This window comes from Delphinapterus leucas, chromosome 19, assembly GCF_059928025.1.
Source record: "Delphinapterus leucas isolate spDelLeu-1000000601 "Yukka" chromosome 19, BTC_Dleu_Yukka2, whole genome shotgun sequence".
Classification (NCBI taxonomy): Eukaryota; Metazoa; Chordata; class Mammalia; order Artiodactyla; family Monodontidae; genus Delphinapterus; species Delphinapterus leucas.
The window spans coordinates 11,781,981-11,804,412 of NC_143147.1; the positions used below are offsets into that span (position 1 = coordinate 11,781,981).

At 39.3% G+C, this 22,432-nt stretch overlaps 1 protein-coding gene across 5 annotated transcripts in view; it reads right to left on the bottom strand.

Annotated features, from left to right (window-relative positions):
- The window catches only part of MAP2K4 (mitogen-activated protein kinase kinase 4), a 105,222-nt gene that overhangs the window by 81,115 nt on the left and 1,675 nt on the right, over positions 1-22,432 (bottom strand). For 4 of the 5 annotated variants that reach the window (XR_016388839.1, XM_022596226.3, XM_089900331.1 and 1 more), the window contains exon 2: positions 13,375-13,407. The exons of the other annotated variant lie outside the window; for it this stretch is intronic. Coding sequence is in view for 3 of the 4 variants with exons in the window: in XM_022596226.3 (XP_022451934.1) it covers positions 13,375-13,407 (33 nt within the window). In the remaining variant the exon portion in view is untranslated. The remainder of the gene's footprint in view (positions 1-13,374; positions 13,408-22,432) is intronic. 5 annotated transcript variants of the gene reach the window in all.

Here is a 22,432-nt window from a genome sequence, read left to right on the forward strand (position 1 = left end):
CAGCTGAAATCATTACCTTCTGAAATGACAAGCTGGGAGAGAATATAAGGGCCTTACTGATCAATATGACAGCAAATATCCCAATTAGAAAATACACAAAGAGCATGAACAGGTAATTAACAAAAGAAGCAATACGAACAGAACAGAAATAAACCATTAACATGAAAAAATTATCAAATTCTTCTAGCTCTCCAAAAAATTAAAATTCATTTTTTTGCCTTTAATCCCACACATAAATAAAGAGTCCTAATATCAATGTTAACAAAGGGTATGAGAAGCAGCAGTCCCTTCAGAACTTGTCAGAGCTGTACTTTTACACCTATCTGTGGTTAGGTCATGCCCACCTTGCCCGCTACACCCTAAGTTTCAGGGGTGCAGAAACCATTCCTCATGTGCCTCAATGTCTAGAATTACACCAGACACATAAATCCTTAACACTTCTTCAGTAAACAAAAGGACACAGACAAATGAATGAACAAAGCACTGCTGTGAGATAAACTGGTTCACTTTCTCCATAAAAAGGGCCATACCTAGCAAACATCTCAAAATGTCCTTACGGCCAACCCATTCCTAAGAATTTATCCTTTAGGAAGTTAAAGGCAATGCAAAGAAAGTTATTCAAAGCAGAGACATCTGTGTTAGATTAGTTACAAAAATTATGGCATACCCATAATTGGAATACTACACTGCTACCAAGAAAACACACCATAAAGACTATTGACATCAGAATTAACTTTAACAGTGAGAGTTCTTTTTTAATCAGGCAATAAGTAATGTGTCTGATAAACTGTCATTTTAGTAAAGCACATGTGCATATGATAATCTATAATACACACACAGGCCACATTCTCCAGAATATCATTGGTGATTAATTCAAAGTGCTAGAATTATCAGTGACTTTTTTCTTTTTCTACTTTTCTGTTTTTCAGCACTAAGCGTTTTTTGTCTCTGTCTTAATTATAGTCTCCTTGCTCCTCACATCAGAGCTTTCTAATCTGTTCTCTAAATCTAATCTTACTGAGCCCTAGAGAACAAGTAAACAAATGGCCTTAAAAATACAAGTACGCATAGGCACTCTGATATACCTGCTAATACAACTTGGACATTTCCATACCACTATCATCTTGTACTATTTCATAAGTTATATCATTTGAGATTTCTGAAGGTATATGAATCAGCTAAGTTAACAATATTTTAATCTCCAACAAAACAGGAAAACACAATCCCCCACACACACATACACACAATGCCATGCTCCTGACTGTGCAAGCACAGCCTCCATGGGAATCTAAGAGTGGGAATTCCAGTTACACATCCACCTTGAGAAGGTTCCAAATGGATACTCAAAAGGTGGCAGCCATACTGTCTGTCAGCACACCTCCACCCCCAGTTTAGAGGAGAAGAGGAAGAAGTGCTAATAATTCGGAGTCCTTCGTGTGCCCCCAGCCTGTTGTTTAGCATTCTCTTTTATCACCATCCTTCACAGTCCTTGTGCAAAAGGCCTAACCCACTATACACCTGCACTACTTCCCTTCACAGAGAAGCTCAACGGCCACACGCAGCACTGACAATCCTATCCTAGTCAGCGAGGGGACTGTTTGCAGCACAGTAAGTCAGTAAAGGTACCCAGCACCTTGTCCAGGAGCTCAGAACACTTTACATCCATGTAATGCCCCAAACTCAGCCAAATCCACATGGCATTTTTGTTCTTAAGCTTGAAATCCATGAACATGTCAACAGGGGCCCCGTGGAGACAAGTGACACGCAAACACTGTGTTGACCAACTCCAACCAAACTTTCTATGCAGACGGTCTGTGATCCCTTCTCCTGTGATGTGCAGGCCTCCCAATCGGACCCTCCAACATTCTCATGAAACTCATCAGCTCCCCAAAGTTTTAAGTTACTGTCTCACCACACGCCCAAAGCAAGATGTTAGGATTTCTGGAAAACCATCCACATAAGGAGTCTTCCTTGTCGATAGCCCTCTTTCTAGTGGGACAAGGCACATAATACGCAAACTTAGGAAAACCGTGTCAAGAAAAGTCGCGGAGCTTGTTCCAGTTTTCGTCCATACCTCGAGGCCATGCTGCGGCTCTGTGGAGGCAGAGGCACAGGCCACACGCGATGTTCTCACGGCGGCTTGCTTCAGCTCTAGTGAGAAGCCAGAGTGCCCACTGCGCTTATATCACGTACACTCTTCCTGCTCAGCAAACCCGCAGCATCCTGCCATCATCATTTTAACTCCCCACCACCCAGAAATGAAATAAGCTCGTTAACCATAGTTTCTAATAATACCATCAGTAGTTTTTCAATCAGTGCTTCAAACCTTTTTTATATGTACCACGGTGTTAAGAAAAGCACAGGTGCACAACACAATGAAGGAGAAACAAGGCTGTTCTTGGCTAAGCACCACTGACCTAGAGCTCTAGCGAGTGGCTCCAGGCCACAGGGCAAGGAGATGAATATTTCAGCCAACAGCAGTGCCCAAGTTGGGGAGCTACTAAAACCACCAGATCTGACTTCTTCTTAAAGAGTTTACTTAAACTAATATTATTAACCACACAACAAAGCCAGATTTTTATCAAATGTTAATTTCTTCCCTTATCTAATTTCTTTCCTCATCTGCCCAAAATACCAATAAGGATTCCCCCCCAGTCATAAATAATTAACTCTTCTAGGCTCAATCCTGTAAGTTAGCAAGTAGATTAGGATACAGAAAGCTATATTTTTTACAGACAATTTAGCATCATACTAGAGGTACCACTTTAGTCCTAGCAGACAGGACATCTTGATCCTTTTCACAACAGAAAATCAACCATCCACTGGCCAAAGTGATAGTGGGTACCCACTCTTCTTTCCAGGTAACTACAGATTAGTCTGTCTAGAAAGCTTACTGATTCAAAGCTATGTGTCTATTATATGCAGGTAGTTTTGCTACAGACATTGTCTGTGATATAATAAAAAATATATTTGGTATTTGTTGGAGGTTCCTGGCACAGAGCTCCTACAACCCTTGGAATTTCCTAAGTGATGAGCATCTTTTATTATGCATAACAAGCCTCTTTCCACTATATCAGAGTTTTTGCTTATTAGGTGGGGGTGGGGAGAACCTCCAAAACTTCAGGATGGGAGGGCTGGTCTCCAGAAAAACCAGTCAAGTGATCAGAGGGTTATAACTTCCAGCCCCACCCACTAACCTCCATGTAAGGCAGAGGGTCTGGAGATCGAATTCAATCCCCAAAGGCCAACGATTTAATCATTCATACCTATGTAATGAAAGTTTCATAAAAACTCCTAAAGATGAGCTAGGGGAGCTTCCTGGTTGGTAAACACATCAAAGTGCTAGAAGGATGGCAAGCCCAGAGAAGGTGTGGAAGCTCTGCACCTCCTCTCTCTCCACACCTTGCCCTATGCATCTCTTCTATTTGGCTGTTCCTGAGTTACATGTTTCTAATAAATTGGTAAACATAAGTAAAGTGTTTTCCTGAGTTCTGTGAGCTATTCTAGCAAATAAGTGCACCTGGGGGCCGTGGGTAAGGGAGCCCTGTAACCTGCAGTCCGCCGAGCAGAAGCGTGAGTAGCCTCGGCGCCCCATTTGCAGCTGGATCTGAAGTCAGGGCAGCTTTATGGGGCTGAGCCCTTTAACTTGTGAGATCTGATGCTAACTCCAGGTAGACAGTGTCAGAATTGAATTGAATTGCTGGGCACCCAATTGACACTGGAAAATTGCTTGCGGTCAGAAAACACCTCAGAGTGGCAAAATGTGAAACACTGAGAAGTGAGGACTATTAAGATTTCCTAAAGGCAAAAGAAGTCAGTTTCAAGAAATAAATCTTTCCTTATTTCCATTAATACCTGTACTTGATTTTTTATGCTATCCAAACCTATAAGCAAGCCTGCAGCTTGCACTACCTAAAGGAGAAGGGAAGCTTTATTTCAAAGATGACTTCCCCAATTCTAAAACACCATGAGTAGTTCAGCAATAATTTAATAACTGCAGAGGAGGGACAGAAAGCCCCACACTATACAATTTTCAACTAGTCACCAAGAGCGTACCACATTTGTTATATAACAACCCCTTGCTTCTTCGGGAACACAGTCAACATGTGAACATAAGCATTCTCATATTCATCTGGATGACTTTTGACCACTGGAAATTAGATTCAGCACTCTGGTGACTTTCCATAAAAAAAGCACCTGCGTGTCACAGGAACTCAAATATTCCTTGAATAAATGAAAAATCCAAGCCCAAGTTTTGATCTAACACCTTTAGGACAAACAGTTTCACTCAGACATCTTGACTGGGGGTTTTATCCATACTTCCCAATAGATCTAATTAGTTGCTTCTTTTGTTCTCATTACTCGAAAGATGCGTAACTAGAAGTTAAATAGGTTCTCTGAAAAAGTTAGCCAGCAAGCTTTAACGAGAGAGATGCTCCTGACTATAGAACTTCATGACAGACAGATTAGTCGGCCATCCTCTGGCTTTAAAACAAGATAGCTGGCATTTTTAACTGCCTCCCGTTGCATGGCTTGCGATCATCTTTTATACACTCAGCCAACGTTTTCCATTTCAGTGCTGTATTATCCTATACATCTTTTTAAAGAAATTTTAAGTAGTAATTCACAATCCAAATTTAAATTCAAACCCAACTGTGTTACTACCAAAGCAAATAACAGAGGTGGAAAACGAATCAGCATCTTCCATACAAAGCTAATATTGTATATGTATAAGCAATAGCTACAGCACTATTATACTCCTCTCACCAACATCCAAATAGCTTCTTTGTACCCCACAGAATAATCCTTCCCGATTTAAAAAAAAAACATTAAGATGTGACTAACACTTTCACTTCTCAGTGGACACAATCAAGTACTATTTGTTGCCCATAAATGTATTCTATAAATTAAGGTTTTTAAAAGGTTAGAATAAGATTAATAAAGAGAGTTAAACGGCACTCAAAGAGGATATACTGCACCCTATCTACTTTCTAAATATACAGTACATGAGAGTATCCTGACTGAAATGTCTCTGATTTGTTATTTACAAATTGTGCAAGGTCAAATCAGTGCTAGAACATCACCATGTGGAGACTTTAATAGTGTAGTTACAAGACGGGTGACTGAACAGGGATAGTGAAATGGGAGAGGGGAGAGTTGCTTAAGAAAGCTGGAATCTGGGGTTCGGGACTTTTAAAGATCTCTTGATCTCTGGTGAAGTCGAAGAACCAGTGGGTATGTGAGACCAGTTCTGCCAAATTAAGATCAGTCCCAAACCAGATTCCAGCTTTGCTCATTAATTTATATGCAGTGATTAGAATGCTCAGGTCCTTCAAGCATTATCTTGCCAGTACTTGGGAACCAGAGATAGTCATCGAAAGGCAGTTTGGTGAGACTAGAAGTAAATAGGAGTTCTCATCCAAGATATAAAAAACACGTGAACTACTTGTGTTCCAGTTGGCAATTACCTTCTCAGTGACTGGTACGTACTTGTCCAACAGGTGTCATTATTCACCTTTTAGTAGTGACAATTTCTTAAGCAACTCTTGCATTTCACTAACCCTGTTCAGTCACGTACTTCATATCCTTCAGCACTGGTGCAGTTAAGTCATAGATGATCAATGCAATAATTTGCATTTGATAGTATGCCCCAAACACAAACTTTGTTTCTTGGTTGACAACAGCAACTATTTGCAGAGTCCACAAACGTTTAGAAACACAAGTTAACCAGTCCCGAATGAAAGAATTAATCTAGACAAAAATCACTGATGGTAGCCAGAACCATCAGGTGAAAGGCTGATGGGGAACTTTATTCCATATGAAACACACTGAGGGCACCAAAGCCCACTGATCAATCTTAACAAGAGCTGCAACCAGAAATCGTACGCCTCCTGATGTGACACAACAAAAAATACACAGCACCACCTACCAAGTGTTTTTGCCAAAAATTTGAATATCTATGTGATCAAAGCCCTTATTTCTAACTACAAATTAACAGGAAATACAGGGCAATGTGAAACACTAATTACTAAAAGGATGTAATCAGCCAAATCCAAAATGTGCAAAATGCTACCAAAAAACATGACCCATTTTTTTTCAATGAATAAATGGCAAGAAAAAAGGAGAGAAGAGGGAACTACTGTAAAGAAACTTGAGACATATGAACCAAATGCAGTATGTGTGTGGACCTTGTTGAGACCTCAAGTTGGAGCAAATCAACTGTAAAGAAGGCATTTGTAGGGCATCTGAGGAAATCTGAACATTGAGTGGCTATCTGATAATATTGTTTTGTTTATTTAACAGTGCGATAATGGCATTAAAGTTATGTATTTAAGAGTCCTTATCACTTAAAAGATGTGTGACACACATTTGTGGATGAAATCATGATAATCAGAACCAGCTTTAAATTTTTTTAGTAGAGACAGGTGGGGGGAGGAGGAACAAATGAAATAAAATCGGCCATATGCTGGCAATTGCTGAAGCCATGTAATGGGTACCTGGGGTTCACTATATTATTCTAAGTTTGAAAACTTCTATAATTAAACGTTTTTTAAAAAATTAAATAATGTGCTTTCTTCCACCCCTAACTATAAGAAAGTAGGAGGGACATAAATCTGAAGACATCAATTCGTTTTTAAGAGCCTGTACACAAATCTGTCCTCACACAGCACATGGCCACCTTGTTCACTGACTCCCCAGTCTCCTGACCTACTCATCTTGGTCAGCTGTTCCCCAGACACACAAGTCGTTTGAGAATCCCAAAGCAATCCATTCTCTGCATCTGTCTAGGCCAGAATAATTCTGATTTTTTGAAAATACTTTCTCCCTAGTGGCAGATCCCTCTGTCCCTAGCTTTGGAGCCACAAGAAGGAATCTTTCCACTTAATGTTCAGTCAGGCTTGTTAGATAACGTTTTGAAACTCTCCAGGGCCAGAAAATCAAAAATGATATATAAATGTATGTCCAGATCTCATGACAATTTTCAAGTGAAGACTCCTCAAAAGCCATTTGGTTTAGAAAATCATTCCTATGAGTGCTCACCACTTTCTTTCAAGAATCAATAAAACACTATGGTTTATAGCATGTAACCTGTGACCAAACCAAGGTCACACAGTCTGCTACTCCTTAGCTGTATGACTTTAGAAAATTCCCTTAACCTTTCTGTGCTTCCATTCCTCACCTATAATAACTATTATACCTACTTCACAAGATTGTTGGAAGAAATAAAGAGTTAATAACTTACTTAGATAATTTAAATAAAGTGATAGATAAGATAAGATAAATAAAAAGCTTAGAACAGAGTTTAGCACACGGTAAATGAGAGTTATCTGTTGTTGTTATTTCTACCACATAGTCTGTCACTACATGTTCAATTCCTCAACGAACATAAACTTCTTCAGAGTAGGCTCTAGATTTAATCCATCTTTAAAGACCCCAGTGCCTCTTACCATTAGCGGTATAGATATGTTTGTTAAATGCTATATTTGTGCCTCTGTTTATTTAACCTTTTAAGAGGTTCTCTGAAGGGGAGTAAATATGTATACACTTGATTTTCACTGCTGATTAATGTTCACTGATTTCTACCTAATGAGAAAATCAACACCAACACGGCAGGTGCCAAGTTTCTTCTAGAACATCTTTTCATCTAGACACTTGTGTCTGGATTTTGAAAGCACTCATAAAATCATGCAGTAAGAGTTCAAGTATTTACTATTCCTTGTTTGAAAACCATCACCCTAAATTTATAAGCTAAATTGAAAACCACTTTGATTAACTGGAGAGTTAGTTGGGAATAATTTCTGGAAACTTCTCACAAAAGTTTTGTCAAATATCCTTTCATTGCTCATTGCATCGTAAATTTCAACTGGCAAATAAAAGGAAACTTCCTGCAATGTGGGAGAATCACTAATTTTTTTCTCATTCAAAAACACCACACAGTAAGCTTCTCCAAATGATTTTTAAGGTGCAATAGATATTTGAAACCTTCCTTCCTCTAGCAACAAAACCAATTTTCAGGAAGAATTAATGTTCCCACCACTTCCAAGATCAAAGATAATTAGGTAGCATTCCCCTTGGAATGGTATATGGTATAAAGGGGATGCATGAACCCTGACTCAGCCTATACAACGATTCTTGGGCTTCAGTTAGTATAAAAGCTGTTGGAAAGCTTGGGCTTTCCCCTGGCAGTTCATCATGGTCCACAGACAGTGATGAATGTACTAGACGCTCAGTCCTAGGGGCTTACGGCAAACCCTACAATAGTCTCATTTTGTAACTAAGTTCAGCGTGTATTTAGATTTAAATAAACCATGTTACCCTCCAGTAGTAGCAAATGTGGTCATTCTGTTTCTTAGGATTGCTGAAAAACTTAGGTGAGCTTAATAAATCCCAAACAATAAAATTTTAGTCATTGGGTATAGATTTTTGTTACATAAAATAGGAAATTCGAAGTTTAATTAGTTGAATGTTCTAAGCTCTTAGTTTTAAACACGGGACAGCTTGACCCTCCCTCCACTCCTTCCTTCCCGTGGTTGTCTATATTCCACCTCCAGTAAAGTCAAATACTCTCTTGAGTGAAACATCATCTTTTACAGAACTTATCAGATCAGTAAACTTATTAATGACTTCCTCAGACTTCTGGGAAGATTCACAAAACATCCTTCCTCCTCTTTACTGTTTCATTTTTATTATTACCAATTTAAAAACAATTTGGGGTACTTATTTAAAAAGAATAGTTTCACAATGAAATGAAAATCTGTCATTAGGATACCTCCATTTTCCCCCCAAATACTTTGGTGTGCAGTGTTACCAAAAGCGATCAATACCTGTAATCTAATTTCTATTAATTACTTCAAGGATAACAGTCAGCTCTGCAACATGTAATTTTTCTAAATACTTGTTGCTATGCAAACATTCTCAAGTAAAACAAATTTTTAAAGCCATTAAATCTTTTTAGAGCTATCAAAAGTAAAAAAGGCAAAGCTACGGAAACTCAACACTACCAAAACTTGTCTTTAGCACTCAAAAACTCTACAGCCATGGGCAGAAAATGCACTGCAGTAAGGGGGGAAAAAAGGCTAAAAGTGCCCTTGTATGAAAACTAAATTATTAAGAGCATTTGCCAAATTCCTAACTATTCTCACTTTGATCGGCACAGGGTTCTACTAGGCATTTTCTGAGGAAAATCCCCGTGCCCTGGGATCTTTAATGGGTCACAATTCTCATACAAGCAAAAAGTCAAAATGCCGATACGCTAAGGTAAATTTGACATTTACAAAACCATATCTCAAAAACTGTTTCTAGGCAAATCTCTGCCCCCCTACCCCCGCAAAATTGGTTTTATAAAGCAAAGCAAATCATATTCTAAAGAACTATGTTTTCAAGTTAGCTCATTAAAGCCACAGAGATATGATCATTCAAGCTGAGTCATAAATCACATAAACATATTTACAAGTACAAAATCATTATTTCCAAATGGTAAATGATGAACTAATCAACCCTCTAAATGTAGGAGATCTACATGGGAAAAAAACATTTTCCCCTGATGTAGTCTTACATACAGACCTTAGAAAAATTCAATAATCTAACAGTGTTAAAGAAATATAACACTGTTGGCTCAAATAACAATTTTATATTAAATATATATTATCTTATATATATTTAGAAAACCAAAAAGCAAATAAATGCAGAAACTATAATTGATAAAAAAAAGATCATGAGGTGCAAAGTGGATTTTTATTGAATTTCTATAAAAATCTGGTTCCAAAATAAAATATGCAGTCTCACACTATTTGTCTGGGTGTGTGTTAAAAACCTACACACACATCACCAATAAAACGCCACTAACTCATAACAGGCAATTGTAATAGACTGACTGGAACAGTAATGTAACAATATAAAAAATAAAAACTATGTGTAAGTCAAACAATGGGGGAAAATTAATCCTTCAGAGCTTCCATTAGTCATCAGAATCATCTTAAAATAAGTCTTTTTGGTTTATGATGGAGAACTGAGCATTTGAAGCAGACTCAAACATAGTGGGCTTTTAACAATACGTACTTTTGTGTTCTTTGTACTCCATCCCCTCCTACAACTACTGTATGCTATGTAATTATTTTTAATGAATTAAACTGTAGTTTTTCTGAAAATTCTGAAACACCCTTAAAATAAAACTGGCACTAGAGTATGCCCTAATAGTCAAGAAAACATTGCTTTGGTGATTTCAAGCCCCTTATTTTTAAAGAAATGAGTGGCTACTTTTAACATACAGTTAATGGCTATATTCCAGAGCAAACTGGAAGACTGATTTTCTGAAAACATTACCAAATTGCACTTATAACTTTTAAGACATGCAAATCATAGGACCAGCTTGAGAAAAAGTGTTAATATATGTAAGCAACTGAAAACTTACCGTAAAATACAGGAACCAAGAGTTCAAAAATAAATGCTGTGACCTCAAAGCTGGCCCTCCGTACCATCACTCAGGTCCAACCCTCCCCTTCCTCAAGACTTCCACTGAGGTCCAAGCCAGCACAGACAGCTCTGCTTGACTCCAAAGCAGGACAGGCCATTGTTGGATCTCTGAGCCGCGGTCTCCAATCAGGAAAGCAGCTATCATGAGACCCCACAGCAGCCCTCATGTTAGTTCTCTCTCAGGACAGAACAGTGGAAGCAAAGGTGCCCAGTACATATGCGTTCCTGCACCACCTCATCCTGGGTTCAGCTACTAATCAATCCGCAGCATCAGTAGTCGTATGCTTGCAATCAACGCAGGAACAACCCTAGTCCACTGCACTAAGAGCCCGCTAAGGGCTCTATTAAGCCCTTAGCTAAGGGCTTAGGGCTCTATTCACTTCTGCCCCAATAATCTCCCTCATTCGATGGTACCTATGTGTCCAACATGTGCTCTGTGAATGAATGTATAAAACTGTATGAATTCCAAAAGCTGGAAAATTAAGAGAAGGACCTCCCAAAGACAGAGGGAGAAATAAAAGGGGAGATATGAGAAAGCAGTCACAGTGTAAAGAGGTAGTGAAGGCAACCAAAAGTGGGCGTCAAGTGGGAATACACAGTTAGGTTCCGCCGCGTGTAATAAAACAAGCAGCACTGCAAACCTATCATTTCTGTAACAATGGGAGAGGACAGTACCACTTAGAAAGTCTAAAGGCATTTTACATCTACCTACAGAGCCATTTATAGTCACTGTATACACAATTTTAAATTTAATAAAATCAATGTTTCTCTTGTTTTATGTTCACAATAGGACTAAGAGAAAAAAAGCAACAGTGCAAATGCAGTTTTAAATTTTTAAAATGTCAGCATTTTTCTTAAATTAGATTTTCTGTCAATATGTAAATAAAAATTTAAAAGTATATTAAATATTAACAGAAATACTTAAACAGAAAGCTAAAAACTGTGTTAAAATTAAAATATAGCATAAAATAGAAGCTGTAACTACATTACATGTAGATATATATCATATATGTAGGTCCACTATGAGCAGGAAATCGTATACTATTTTTAGTTTAAGGTAAGAGAAGGATGACAATAATGGACCAATTAAAAAATTTTATCCTAGGATCTAGCTGCCTTACTCTATTGCTCATTATATATTTATATCATGGATAAACCAATCAAGAAATAAATTTTTGTTCACTGCTTTTCAAAGGAAGTCACAATGTTCAACCAATGGAAATTAAGCATTTTGATTCCATCAGAAAATTTTAAAACAGCAGAAATGTTTTCTCCAGGTTAAACTTTATTTCGTTTGAACTAACTTACTTAAGAATGATACACATCAGAGGATCTAAAAGGTAACAGCACGGTGACTACAGTTAACAATACAGCATTATATACTCGAAAGTTGCTAGGAGAGTAGATCTTAAAGGTTCTTACTACAAAAAAGAAATACTAATTATGTGAGGTGATGGAGGTGTTAACTAACCCTACTGTGGTAATCATTTCGCAATATGTAAGGGCATCAAATCATCATGCGTACACCTTAAACTTACACAGTGTCATGTCAACTACATCTCATAGAGCTGGGGGGAAAAGACAATGATGTACATCAAAAGGCGGTCGTGGGAGTTCCCTGGTGGCCTAGTGGTTAGGATTCCAGGCTCTCACTGCTGTGGCCCAGGTTCAATCCCTGGTCAGGGAACTGAGATCCCACGAGCCTCGCAGCACAGCAAAAAAAAAAGCGGTCGTTATTCTTCCCCACTCTATGAGTCAACAAGCAGAAGATGAATACATTATATTTTGGGATATATTTATGTTAACTGGAGAATAGCCTTCTTGAGTTGGGATTTTTTAAACTGCATTTTATACAAATGACATTTAAGTTTAAAATGCATTTGTTTTGGCTTTATAAATTTTGCTTTCTTATAGAAAACCTATTCTGTGGTATATGAAGACTGGTACCCTAATATACAACCCTAGTCTAAGGCTTCCCTGGTGGCGCGGCGGTTAAGAATCCACCTGCCAATGCAGGGGACACAGGTTTGAGCCCTGGTCTGGGAAGATCCCACATGCTGCGGAGCAACTAAGCCCACGTGCCACAACTACTGAGCCTGCGCTCTAGAGCCCGTGAACCACAACTACTGAAGCCCGCAAGCCACAACTACTGAAGTCCGCGCACCTAGCGCCCGTGCTCCGCAACAAGAAAAGCCACTGCAAGGAGAAACCCGTGCACGGCAACGAAGAGTAGCCTCTGCTCGCCGCAACTAGAGAAAGACCGCGCGCAGCAACGAAGACCCAATGCAGCCAAAAATAAATAAATAAAATCAATAAATTTATTAAAAAACAAACAAACAAACAAAAACCCTAGTCTATATTGGGGGGTGGGGAGGAGGAAGAAAAAAGCTTTGTTTTAAAGAAAAAAATTAAAATTCATTAAATGGATCCTTTAAAATAAATCAATTTTAAAGCATGAGGTCTCAGAATACAGTTATACTGTATACTTTCTGCACTCCAATCTTAAAAGTGAACTTTCCTCAACCTGTGATTTAAATTATGGCTAAGTCCAAATATCTATGTACATCTTTCTATATAACTATATACATATGAATAGATGTCTTTCTATACCTCTATACATCTTTCTAAATCTAGTACATCTGTCTATATCTATATACATCTTTCTATACTTACATACATTTGAATACCTACACATATGTTTCTCCTATTTCAATTGCAAGTGAAAGCAAGAATATAATACAGTTGTTTTTTTTTTGTATTTGGAAAATGAATGAAAAATGGAAGCTCTTTTAAAGTAAAATTGCCATGGTTGGTTAGTTGAAACAATAGTGGACACATTCCCAATACCAAGATGGATATAAAAAAATTAAGTAGCATAACATCATAAAATTTGTAGCTTACTTTGTGCCTTTTCACAGAAGTTTATCTGAAAGCCTAAAGTAAAAGAGATAAGTTCCAGTTCATTTACTGTAAATCAAACAAATCAAAATTAGAACATGACATAGCATTTTTATATTACATTCAAGAACAGTTCAAATCATATAACCTCCACCATCACAGATAGAACTATAACATACGGGCTTTCTTCAAAAACTCAGCTCTTTCTGACTTAATTGTACTTTATTATACGAAACTGAAATCAAGTTTAAATTATAAGAGTTATGTTGTCTTTACCGTTAATTTTCACATCTATTCAATAAAAAGAATAGCTATTAGCCCTTGGAAGTTAAGAACAACTTTTAAGACAGTTTTGTCAATTTCTTCAATCTACAAGTTCAGAACATGTCACAAGCTATTTTATTAACTCAAATTACTGACTTGGAATTACTCGATTAACTACTACCCCTGATTCAAAAGCTTTGGTAGTTGATAAACTGTGAGAGCTAAACACACATAGCAACATTCTGCCAGTGAGCTAACCTCAAATGATAAGACAGTGAACTACTAAAGAGGTGCTTAAATTCCTGTGAAGTAGGCCTGAAAAAAGACCATGTCCCTAGAAACGGTAAGTAGGACTATAGCAGTTATAAGAAGAAAACCTCTAAATTCTCCTTAGAAACATAAACATATTTTCCAAATTCAATTGAGCCTCGTTATACCTTATGCATATATTTATACAGATGTAGTTTTGTAAAATGCACCCAGTAAAGTAAGCTGTTCAAAACAAAAGCCTTCCCAAAATATTCATTTGCCATCATAGTCTATTGGGTGAATTTCTAGTTTTCTCAGTGGTCTACCTATGCTTGTGTTTATTATTGCTTTGGGGAACAAAATAGGGAAAGCAAATTTAGAATGAGTATCACTCAAATTGTAGTTATATAAATTCAATCAAAACTTGCAGAAAAAAAAAAATCCAGGACTAAAAAGGATATGTTTAAGTAGTCTTTCCCATCCAGCTTTGAAACTCCTAGAATTTTAAGATATAGTACCTATAATGCACAAAACCTGAAAAATGGCTCATGTAGCTACTCTGACATGAAGGTACCTTTGGGACACAAAAGTAACCCACTGCCTACTTACTACCTGATGGCAAAGTGGGAGGAAGTGGGAGTGGAGACTTCAAGGGACAAAGTCCTGGGGGCAAACTGGAGGCAGTGCCCTGACACTTGTATCTCTACTGCTGAGGCTCCATACACGTGCTGCCCGCCCCCTCGCCCCCCCCCCCCGCCAGATGTGCAGCAGGAACAGACTTCAGAAGGAAACACAAACAAACAAACAACAAAAAATGGATTCTGTGGATCTTATAAGCCTAAGCAACTAAACACCAGCCAGCCTCCTACCAGGCAAAATGAGCTGGCACAAGTCAGGAGGAAAGGGAGCTGGCAGCTGGCACTGTGGAAGCAGCAGTGGAATAGGAAACACAGAGGAGCCTGGCCGCAGCTCAGAAGCCCATCTCCCACCCCCTCCGCTGGAAGAGGGAACGGAAAATTCACCTGGAGACTAGAGAGGAAGCTGGTGAAACACTGAAACAACTTCAAGGGATAGTTACTATTCTCTTTTTAGCTCTAAATACGCTCAATAGGTGCTACTAGGTAGCAAAAATAAAAGGTGAGCAAAGAGGTGAACTAAATAGCAAGATGAATGGGGAAAGGAGCAAGAAAAATAAATCTGAGAAGTATGTGAAAAAGAATGAATTGGATCTGTATAGTTGTATAAAAGTAAGCTAAAGGATAAAAGTACAATGAATAGAAAAAAATATAAGGTATATGTAACTGGGAATGTTAGAATGTCACCAATTACTCCCCTAACACATCAGAAGTTAAGCCCACTTTTAAATGCCAAAAAATTCTCAAAACTTGAAGTTCTGTCATCAGTACAGAATCCATACATGTAGCTAAAAGGGAAGGGGTGAAATTCTCAAAGCATAACTACAGACTTGCTCTTTTTACCTAATTATGGATGAAGTGACCAGATGAACAGATTCTAAGGACTCATACCTACATCTATCTCTGCATTATTTCTCACTCAGAAAAGACTTGCTAACTGACAAGCACAGGCTAAAGTAGCTGGAACAGATGGCTCAGCTTTTCCTTGGAACTCCATGTAATCTTATCAATTAAATCAGATAAAAAGCCATTACCTAAATCTTTCTAGACCTCTAAAAGACTATACACACACACACACACACACACACACACACACACACACACACACACACACGGCGGGGGGGGGGGGGGACTCTATAGAGAGAGATTATATATATGGAAAAGAACCAGAACCAGGGGGACTTCCCTGGTGGCGCAGTGGTTAAGAATCCGCCTGCCAATGCAGGGGACACGGGTTCGATCCCACGTCCGGGTAGATCCCACATGCCGCGGTGCGCTACAGCTACTGAGCCTGCGCTCTAGAGCCAGCGAGCCTCAACTATTGAGTCCACGTGCTCCAACTACTGAAGCCCGTGCGTCTAGAGCCCGTGCTCCGCAACAAGAGAAGCCATCGTAATGAGAAGCCCGCGCACCGCAATGAAGAGTAGCCCCCGCTCTCTGCAACTAGAGGAAGCCCACGCGCAGCAACGAAGCCCCAACGCAGCCAATAAAAAAAAAAAAAATAAGAACCCACAAAGGTCAGAGAGTTGGTGCTTACAGTACAGATGTGGGAAAGTACATGGCCCCAGCCAAGTTTCTTTTCATCAAACCTCAGACCCCCAAGAATAAATATTGAGATGTACAGGGCAGGGTGCTAGTAGGCCTACCAAAGAAATAAAGCTCTGTGGGGCTTTTTCCCCTCCTTTTTCTCACCAGGACTCTCCCACCACATTTTCCCCTCATTCTCACCGTCCAACCTCAATCTTGAGAGTCCTTAACTGGCCATAACTGGAAACCCACAATTTACTGTATTTACCAAATAAAGTGAGCTTGCCTGTATCCATTTAAAAGGCTGTTTAGGATGTGTATAAGTGTATATTAAAACCAAAGGCAAAGAGTATTTGAGAAAGTAGAAAACAAAATGAAGAATGTCAGACCAGGGTTCTAGTTCCAACTGTGAAACTCAAAAGAGGCATCTTGCTTGAGCCCCAGTTTCCTCATTTATATATAAAATTAAGAATAATATCAAGTAATCTTAGAATTTGAAACAGCGTGTCCACGTGTAATTCTGATTGTCTAGTGGCCCTCATGGGGCACAGCGACCATCCGCACTGCCCTTCGCCTGGGCTGAGGGTATAACGGGGGGGAGGGCGGGACAGGGGCGTAAGCAGCTTCCCACCTCCTCAGTAGCGCCTTATAGTTTCCTGGACACCCTGGATTCTGGTAATGCTGAAAAGGGATGATGAACTCCAGTATGAAGCCACACTGATACAAAGAAAATCACAGCTGCCTGCCTTACTGGGTCAGGCCCACAAACCAAGCTCCCAAATCCTCCTTCTGCCACAAGCATGAAGAGGCCAGCAGCTTGCCGCCTTCCAACGTCAACCTCGAAATGTTGGCGTGTGCCTTCAACTGTAAAGTTACTCATAGTATACCATTATGACTCTAACATCTCAGCATTTATCTAAGCTTATCCAAACTTTGTATTTTCATTGTACTTAGAGTGAGTTCCACAAGATTTCCTGCTGTGTTACTTCCTTGAGCTTTCCTGACTTCACCTGTCTCAAGCTTAAAAGGGACCCACCTTCATTTAGTATTCCAGGTTATTTGCGTCATCCAGAACCACTCATGATTTTATGAATACTAATCCTTCCCACACTTTAAAAAATTCAGGATCTTGTCAGCCCTCACATGCCAGTTCCTCTCCCTCCTGTGGCTGATGACCACCTTATTCACTCTTCAGTTTGTAACTAAGCACTGTATTACCATGGAGCCCGTTCAAGAAAGCCCAGTACACCCGGGGAGAGCAACTCATCAACCACGTGACTGTGGGCAAGTATCTAACCTCTATGAGCCTCAATTTTCTCATCTGTAAAACAGAATAATAATACCGGAAAGTGTTTTGTGATGATTAAATAAGGTAATAAATGCAACACAGAGCCTGGGATAGCGCAGGTTAATGTTATCAGAGTCATTATTATTCCTGGTACCTCCCTCAGGTGAGCAACGATTATGGTACCTTCCCTATCAGACCAGCTTAACCCACACAAACAGTCCCTCTCCTTTCATTTCCTGTCACCAAGAGAGGTAGAAACAAAGGATTCCACACTCTGCCTCTCCGTTTCAGCCCTTCCTACACCCAGCCTGCTGTCCTGAGGACTTAACTCCGGAGTGGGTACTGTCTCCTGGCAGGAACCTAACCCAGATCTCAGGGTCACTGGCAAACACATCAGGAGAGCCATTTAATGTCGCTTATTTTTCAGCAAAGTCAGGCACAGATAGACACATATATATATGTCAGATATATAACAGAGATCTATCTGGCAACCCTTTTCTAGCTTCCCCCTTTTGAATACTTTGGGTGACTGTTGGTAAGATGAGATATAATACAGCTTGAAAGAGCTGCTGTGGTGTCCACTTCCACCATCCTTCTCCCTGGTGGGGAATGTCATGCTGTTCTTCAAGAATCAAGCCGTGCACGATGGGACTGCCAGCTTCTTTGTAAAGGTCCATCTTGAGCTGTGTTAACTACTGGCCAATGCTCCCTCTCACCGCGTGGCTGTTAAGTCAGCCCAATCTCCTCTCTCCTTGCCCTTGAATCCTTTCTACAGGTTCATGTTAATTCTCAACCTTGCCAAGAGTGTGAAGAGACACATGGAGACTTCCTGGAGTTGGGGGAAAGGGCCAGAAGCTAACCCATGCCCATTAGCAGGACAGTAAGTTGCCCAGATGACAAATTTAGCCAGGATGGCAACGTATGCTATTAACTCTTATGCTAAGTGGGTGCCTTTTCCATACTAGTGTTGAAAGAGTTCTATTACCTTTCAACATCTAATTAAAGTTTTCTACTTGCCTGTAGATTTGCAATCAAAATGCCCCCAAATTCAAAGTGCCAGGGTAAACGCCCCAGCAAGTTCAGAACTCTGCAACACAAAGAAGCATCAGGAAGCCCTGAGGCTCCAAAATCAACCCAAACATGGCTGGATGCATACAGCTTCCACCCCCTGACTGAAACCTAAAATAATCTCTTCCTTCTATTCCTGAATCTGCATCACTTCTGGCAAAGATTCTTCTCTCAGACCTGAATGGCTGAAATGACTTAAATAGAGCTCGGAGAAACCATGTGAACCTGGGTAACAGAGTAGAAAGAGCAAAGGCTGCCTGTCACCAGGTGGATTAAAACCCACTTCAACTAGGGCAAATTCCTTAATTTAAACGTCAGTTCCCTAATATATGAAAGGAGACCATGCTCATCTACCCTTAAAGAGCACTTACGAGCATCAAATTAGGTAAAGACAGTGAAAAAAGAGTTGTGTTAACTATTAGTTTCCCTTCTTAATTTTAAATCTGAATTAAACTTCCTCAGGTTGTATCATGTGGACTGTCTCTATCTCCTAGAGATGCAGACTGACCTGAATTATGTGTGATGGAGTTGATTTTGACCTCCAGACCCCTAAAAATAAGAAAAACTCTATGGGCCCAAATCAACCCAGCTTCTCAAATTAGGTAATAGAAATTGAATGGAAAAAGAGAAATTTGCAAAAAAAGAAACATGACTCAAAATACAGGGTTCACTAACATCCCATCTTAAACAAGTTTCAACACACACTCACACTCTAATAAGGGACATTAAAAGAAAATGTGAGAAAATCAGTATCCTGAAAGCGTTATATTTTTCTACTTTTTAAATTTTAATACTAGGGTTGCTCTCCTTTTTAAGGAACATACAGAAATGCAATATGTGCTTTGAGGAGGGACCAATTTCCTGACCTGGATTTTATTTATCAGGTTATGTCAAATAAATGGTGAAAGAAATAGTGTGCAACACAGTGGGAAAGGCAAGCAATTCTAGGGTTTGGTACCTTATCCACTGTCAGCACAATTCAGTTCTTTAAATTGGGATAAAGGCACCCTCCTATGGTTCTTGAAAACCACAAACTAAATGGTAAAAATAGAAAGACAGTCAAATATAATCACAAATAGGGCATTTCATACTAATTTTTTATATTCAAATATTATTGGGAGAAAAAAGTGTACTGAGTTTAAATCTTCACTTTTTCTTAACAGGTATGTTTCATTACACTTGAAAGTTCTGTGTATTTTCTTTTATTTTGTAAATATTTTTACTGAGGTATAACTGACATACATTATATTAGTTTCAGGTGTACAACTTGATTCACTATTTGTACATATTGTGAAATGATCGCCACACAGTAAGTCTAGTTAACATCTGTCACCGCACATAGTTAAATAATTTTTTTCTCGTGATGAGAACTTTTAAGCTCTACTCTCTTAGCAGCTTTCAAATATGCAATACAGCATTATTAACTATAGTCGCTACACTGTACATTTTGCACATTTTTAAAAAGTAAAATCTAGCTATCATCTTTTTACTTAAATTGATATTTATAAAATGTTCAGCTGAGGGTAAATGGGTAAGGACTGGACTAGTCCATAACTTTTCTGTTATATATCTATATTTGAGACTCAAAAAGAAAAAAAGAAAAACTACCTACATGAGCTCATTAAGAGAATCAGAGGCACTTACCACATATACTTTATAACCAGTTCCTGTAACAAGTACTTTACAAATGTCTCCATGTTTTTCAGACTCAATTATAGATTCTAACTATTCTACACATTTTTTTAAAACTGACATTTCTCAGCTATCCAAGTAAAGTTTAAGGAAAAGTTTTATTTTTCCCTGCTTTAAGTCTCCTATAATAAATTTAACTTCTTGTGTTCATGAGGTTTTTAAAAATCTACTACATTTTAAGGGTTTAATAACTAAAGCATTTAAATAGCCATGTCTAATAGCAATCCTTATATACGTATAGATATTTTATAATTTTCAAAGCCCTTTTATGTGCATTAATCTAATAATGTGATTCTCACAACAGCCCCGTAAGGTATTATCCCTATTTTAACAGATAAGAAACTCAGATGAGTTCAGAAAATGTAGGTAATTTCCCCAAGGTCACAGAGCTTGTACACGGCAGAGCAGTTACCTGAACCCAGGGAGAATAAAGACTCATCAAGAATACTCTGACCAGAAATGCTCAATAATGAAAAATGGAAATAAACAGGGTAGAGAAAAGGGTAGGACCCAGTAATAATGAAGCTAAAGAAACTGTGTGATGGATCATGAGGCGTTAGGGACTCATCTGCTAATAATGAAAGAGACAATTAATTAGACCATTACAAGTAAGAGTATTGTTGCTATTAACAATGATGATGGCTAACATGCATCAATCACATTCTTACTGTGTGTCAGGCCTACACTTTATATGCATTCTCAAAGTTCCTGTAAGGTAAGCATTATTCCTGCTTCCCAACTGAGAAACTCAGGCTTGGAGAGGTTAAGTATCTTGCCCAAGGTCACAAAATTCTTAAGTCCCGATGAGGGGATTCAAATCCAGGACACCAGAGCTCTGGCTTAACTCAAGCATTATGATATTAAAAAACCAAAAAAAACAATAATTCTCAACTGAGACCACTCTTGGGCCACAAACCTCAAGCCATGAAAAAATGTGCAGGGTGACCCAGTGCCCAGCACGGTGCTTCTCACACAGAACGACCACCAATGTCTGTTAATATGACATGTATTCCACGCGTCCCACAGCTAAACCCTGCTATTGGAAAGAGCTTGGCCATTAAAAACTCCCAGAGAGACAGTGCTTTGGGGGTGGCAGGTGACCATGCTTGCGGGGGTGGGGGGGGAGTGGCATTTACCAAACATCTTCTAAGGACCTGAAGTATGATCTAAAGCCAAAGATCTGATAGGTGAAGTAAGGGAGGTTGCGCTCTAACATCACAAGACAAACAAAAAAGATCCTACACAGCTGCTTAAGCTCAAGCTTTGTAACCTGGATTGTGCGAGAAAACGTCCTGAGAGTTTCAAGTGCTTCTCTTCATTCTGAGTAATTGAGAGAGGTTCAAGAAGATACAACAGGTTCCTGAGTCAATCAAGGCTAGACACAGTACTGATAAAAGAAAATTCATCAAAAATTCAAAGAGAAGTCTTATGTGCTCCCTCTCCCTTTTAAACTGGGTTCTGCTTATTAGAAAGTTCAGTTTACTAGGTATCAAAACTCAGGGGGTGGGGGCTTCCCTGGTGGCGCAGTGGTTGAGAGTCCGCCTGCCGATGCAGGGGACACGGGTTCGTGCCCCGGTCCGGGAAGATCCCACGTGCGGCGGAGCGGCTGGGCCCGTGAGCCATGGCCACTGAGCCTGCGCGTCCGGAGCCTGTGCTCCGCAACGGGAGAGGCCACAACAGTGAGAGGCCCGCGTACCGCAAAAACAAACAAAAAAACTGCAGGGACCTGTCCAATATGTGCAATAAAAACTTAAATAAATACATAAGGCATAAAAAAAAAATACTCAGGGGTGGGAGAGGAGAATGGAGCGCATCAGAATAATTCCTAAACACGATGACTTTCTCTGAGTTCCTAGAACACTCCAAGCTCTTTCCTACTTTGGAATCTTCACACACACTGTTCCCTCTGCGTAGAACCCTCTTATTTATCGTAACAGAGTCCTCTTTCCAGACAGGTCTTCTGTGACCATCTTACCAAAGCAGACTGCCCCCTCCCCCATTAACTTCTAACCTAGCTTGTTACCTTCATAACACTTTTCTCAATTAGCAATTTTTCTTATTTATCTGCATATTGTCTTCCCTCCCCAATCCTATCAGGAGGGTGAGCTCCATCAGGAAAGAGACCATCTGACTCACTCTCTTCTATATACCCAGGACTAGGGCACTATGCCTGGCACTAGGCAGATGCTCAATAAACATTTTTGAACAAAAATTAATTTCTACAGCTTTTTCGAACTATTAGCCTCCCTACTCATCCCCTACCCCCCACCCCCCAAAAAACTTGCATTTTTATAAGCTTTGTAAGTCACCTGTTTTGGATATGCAATATAATCTTAAA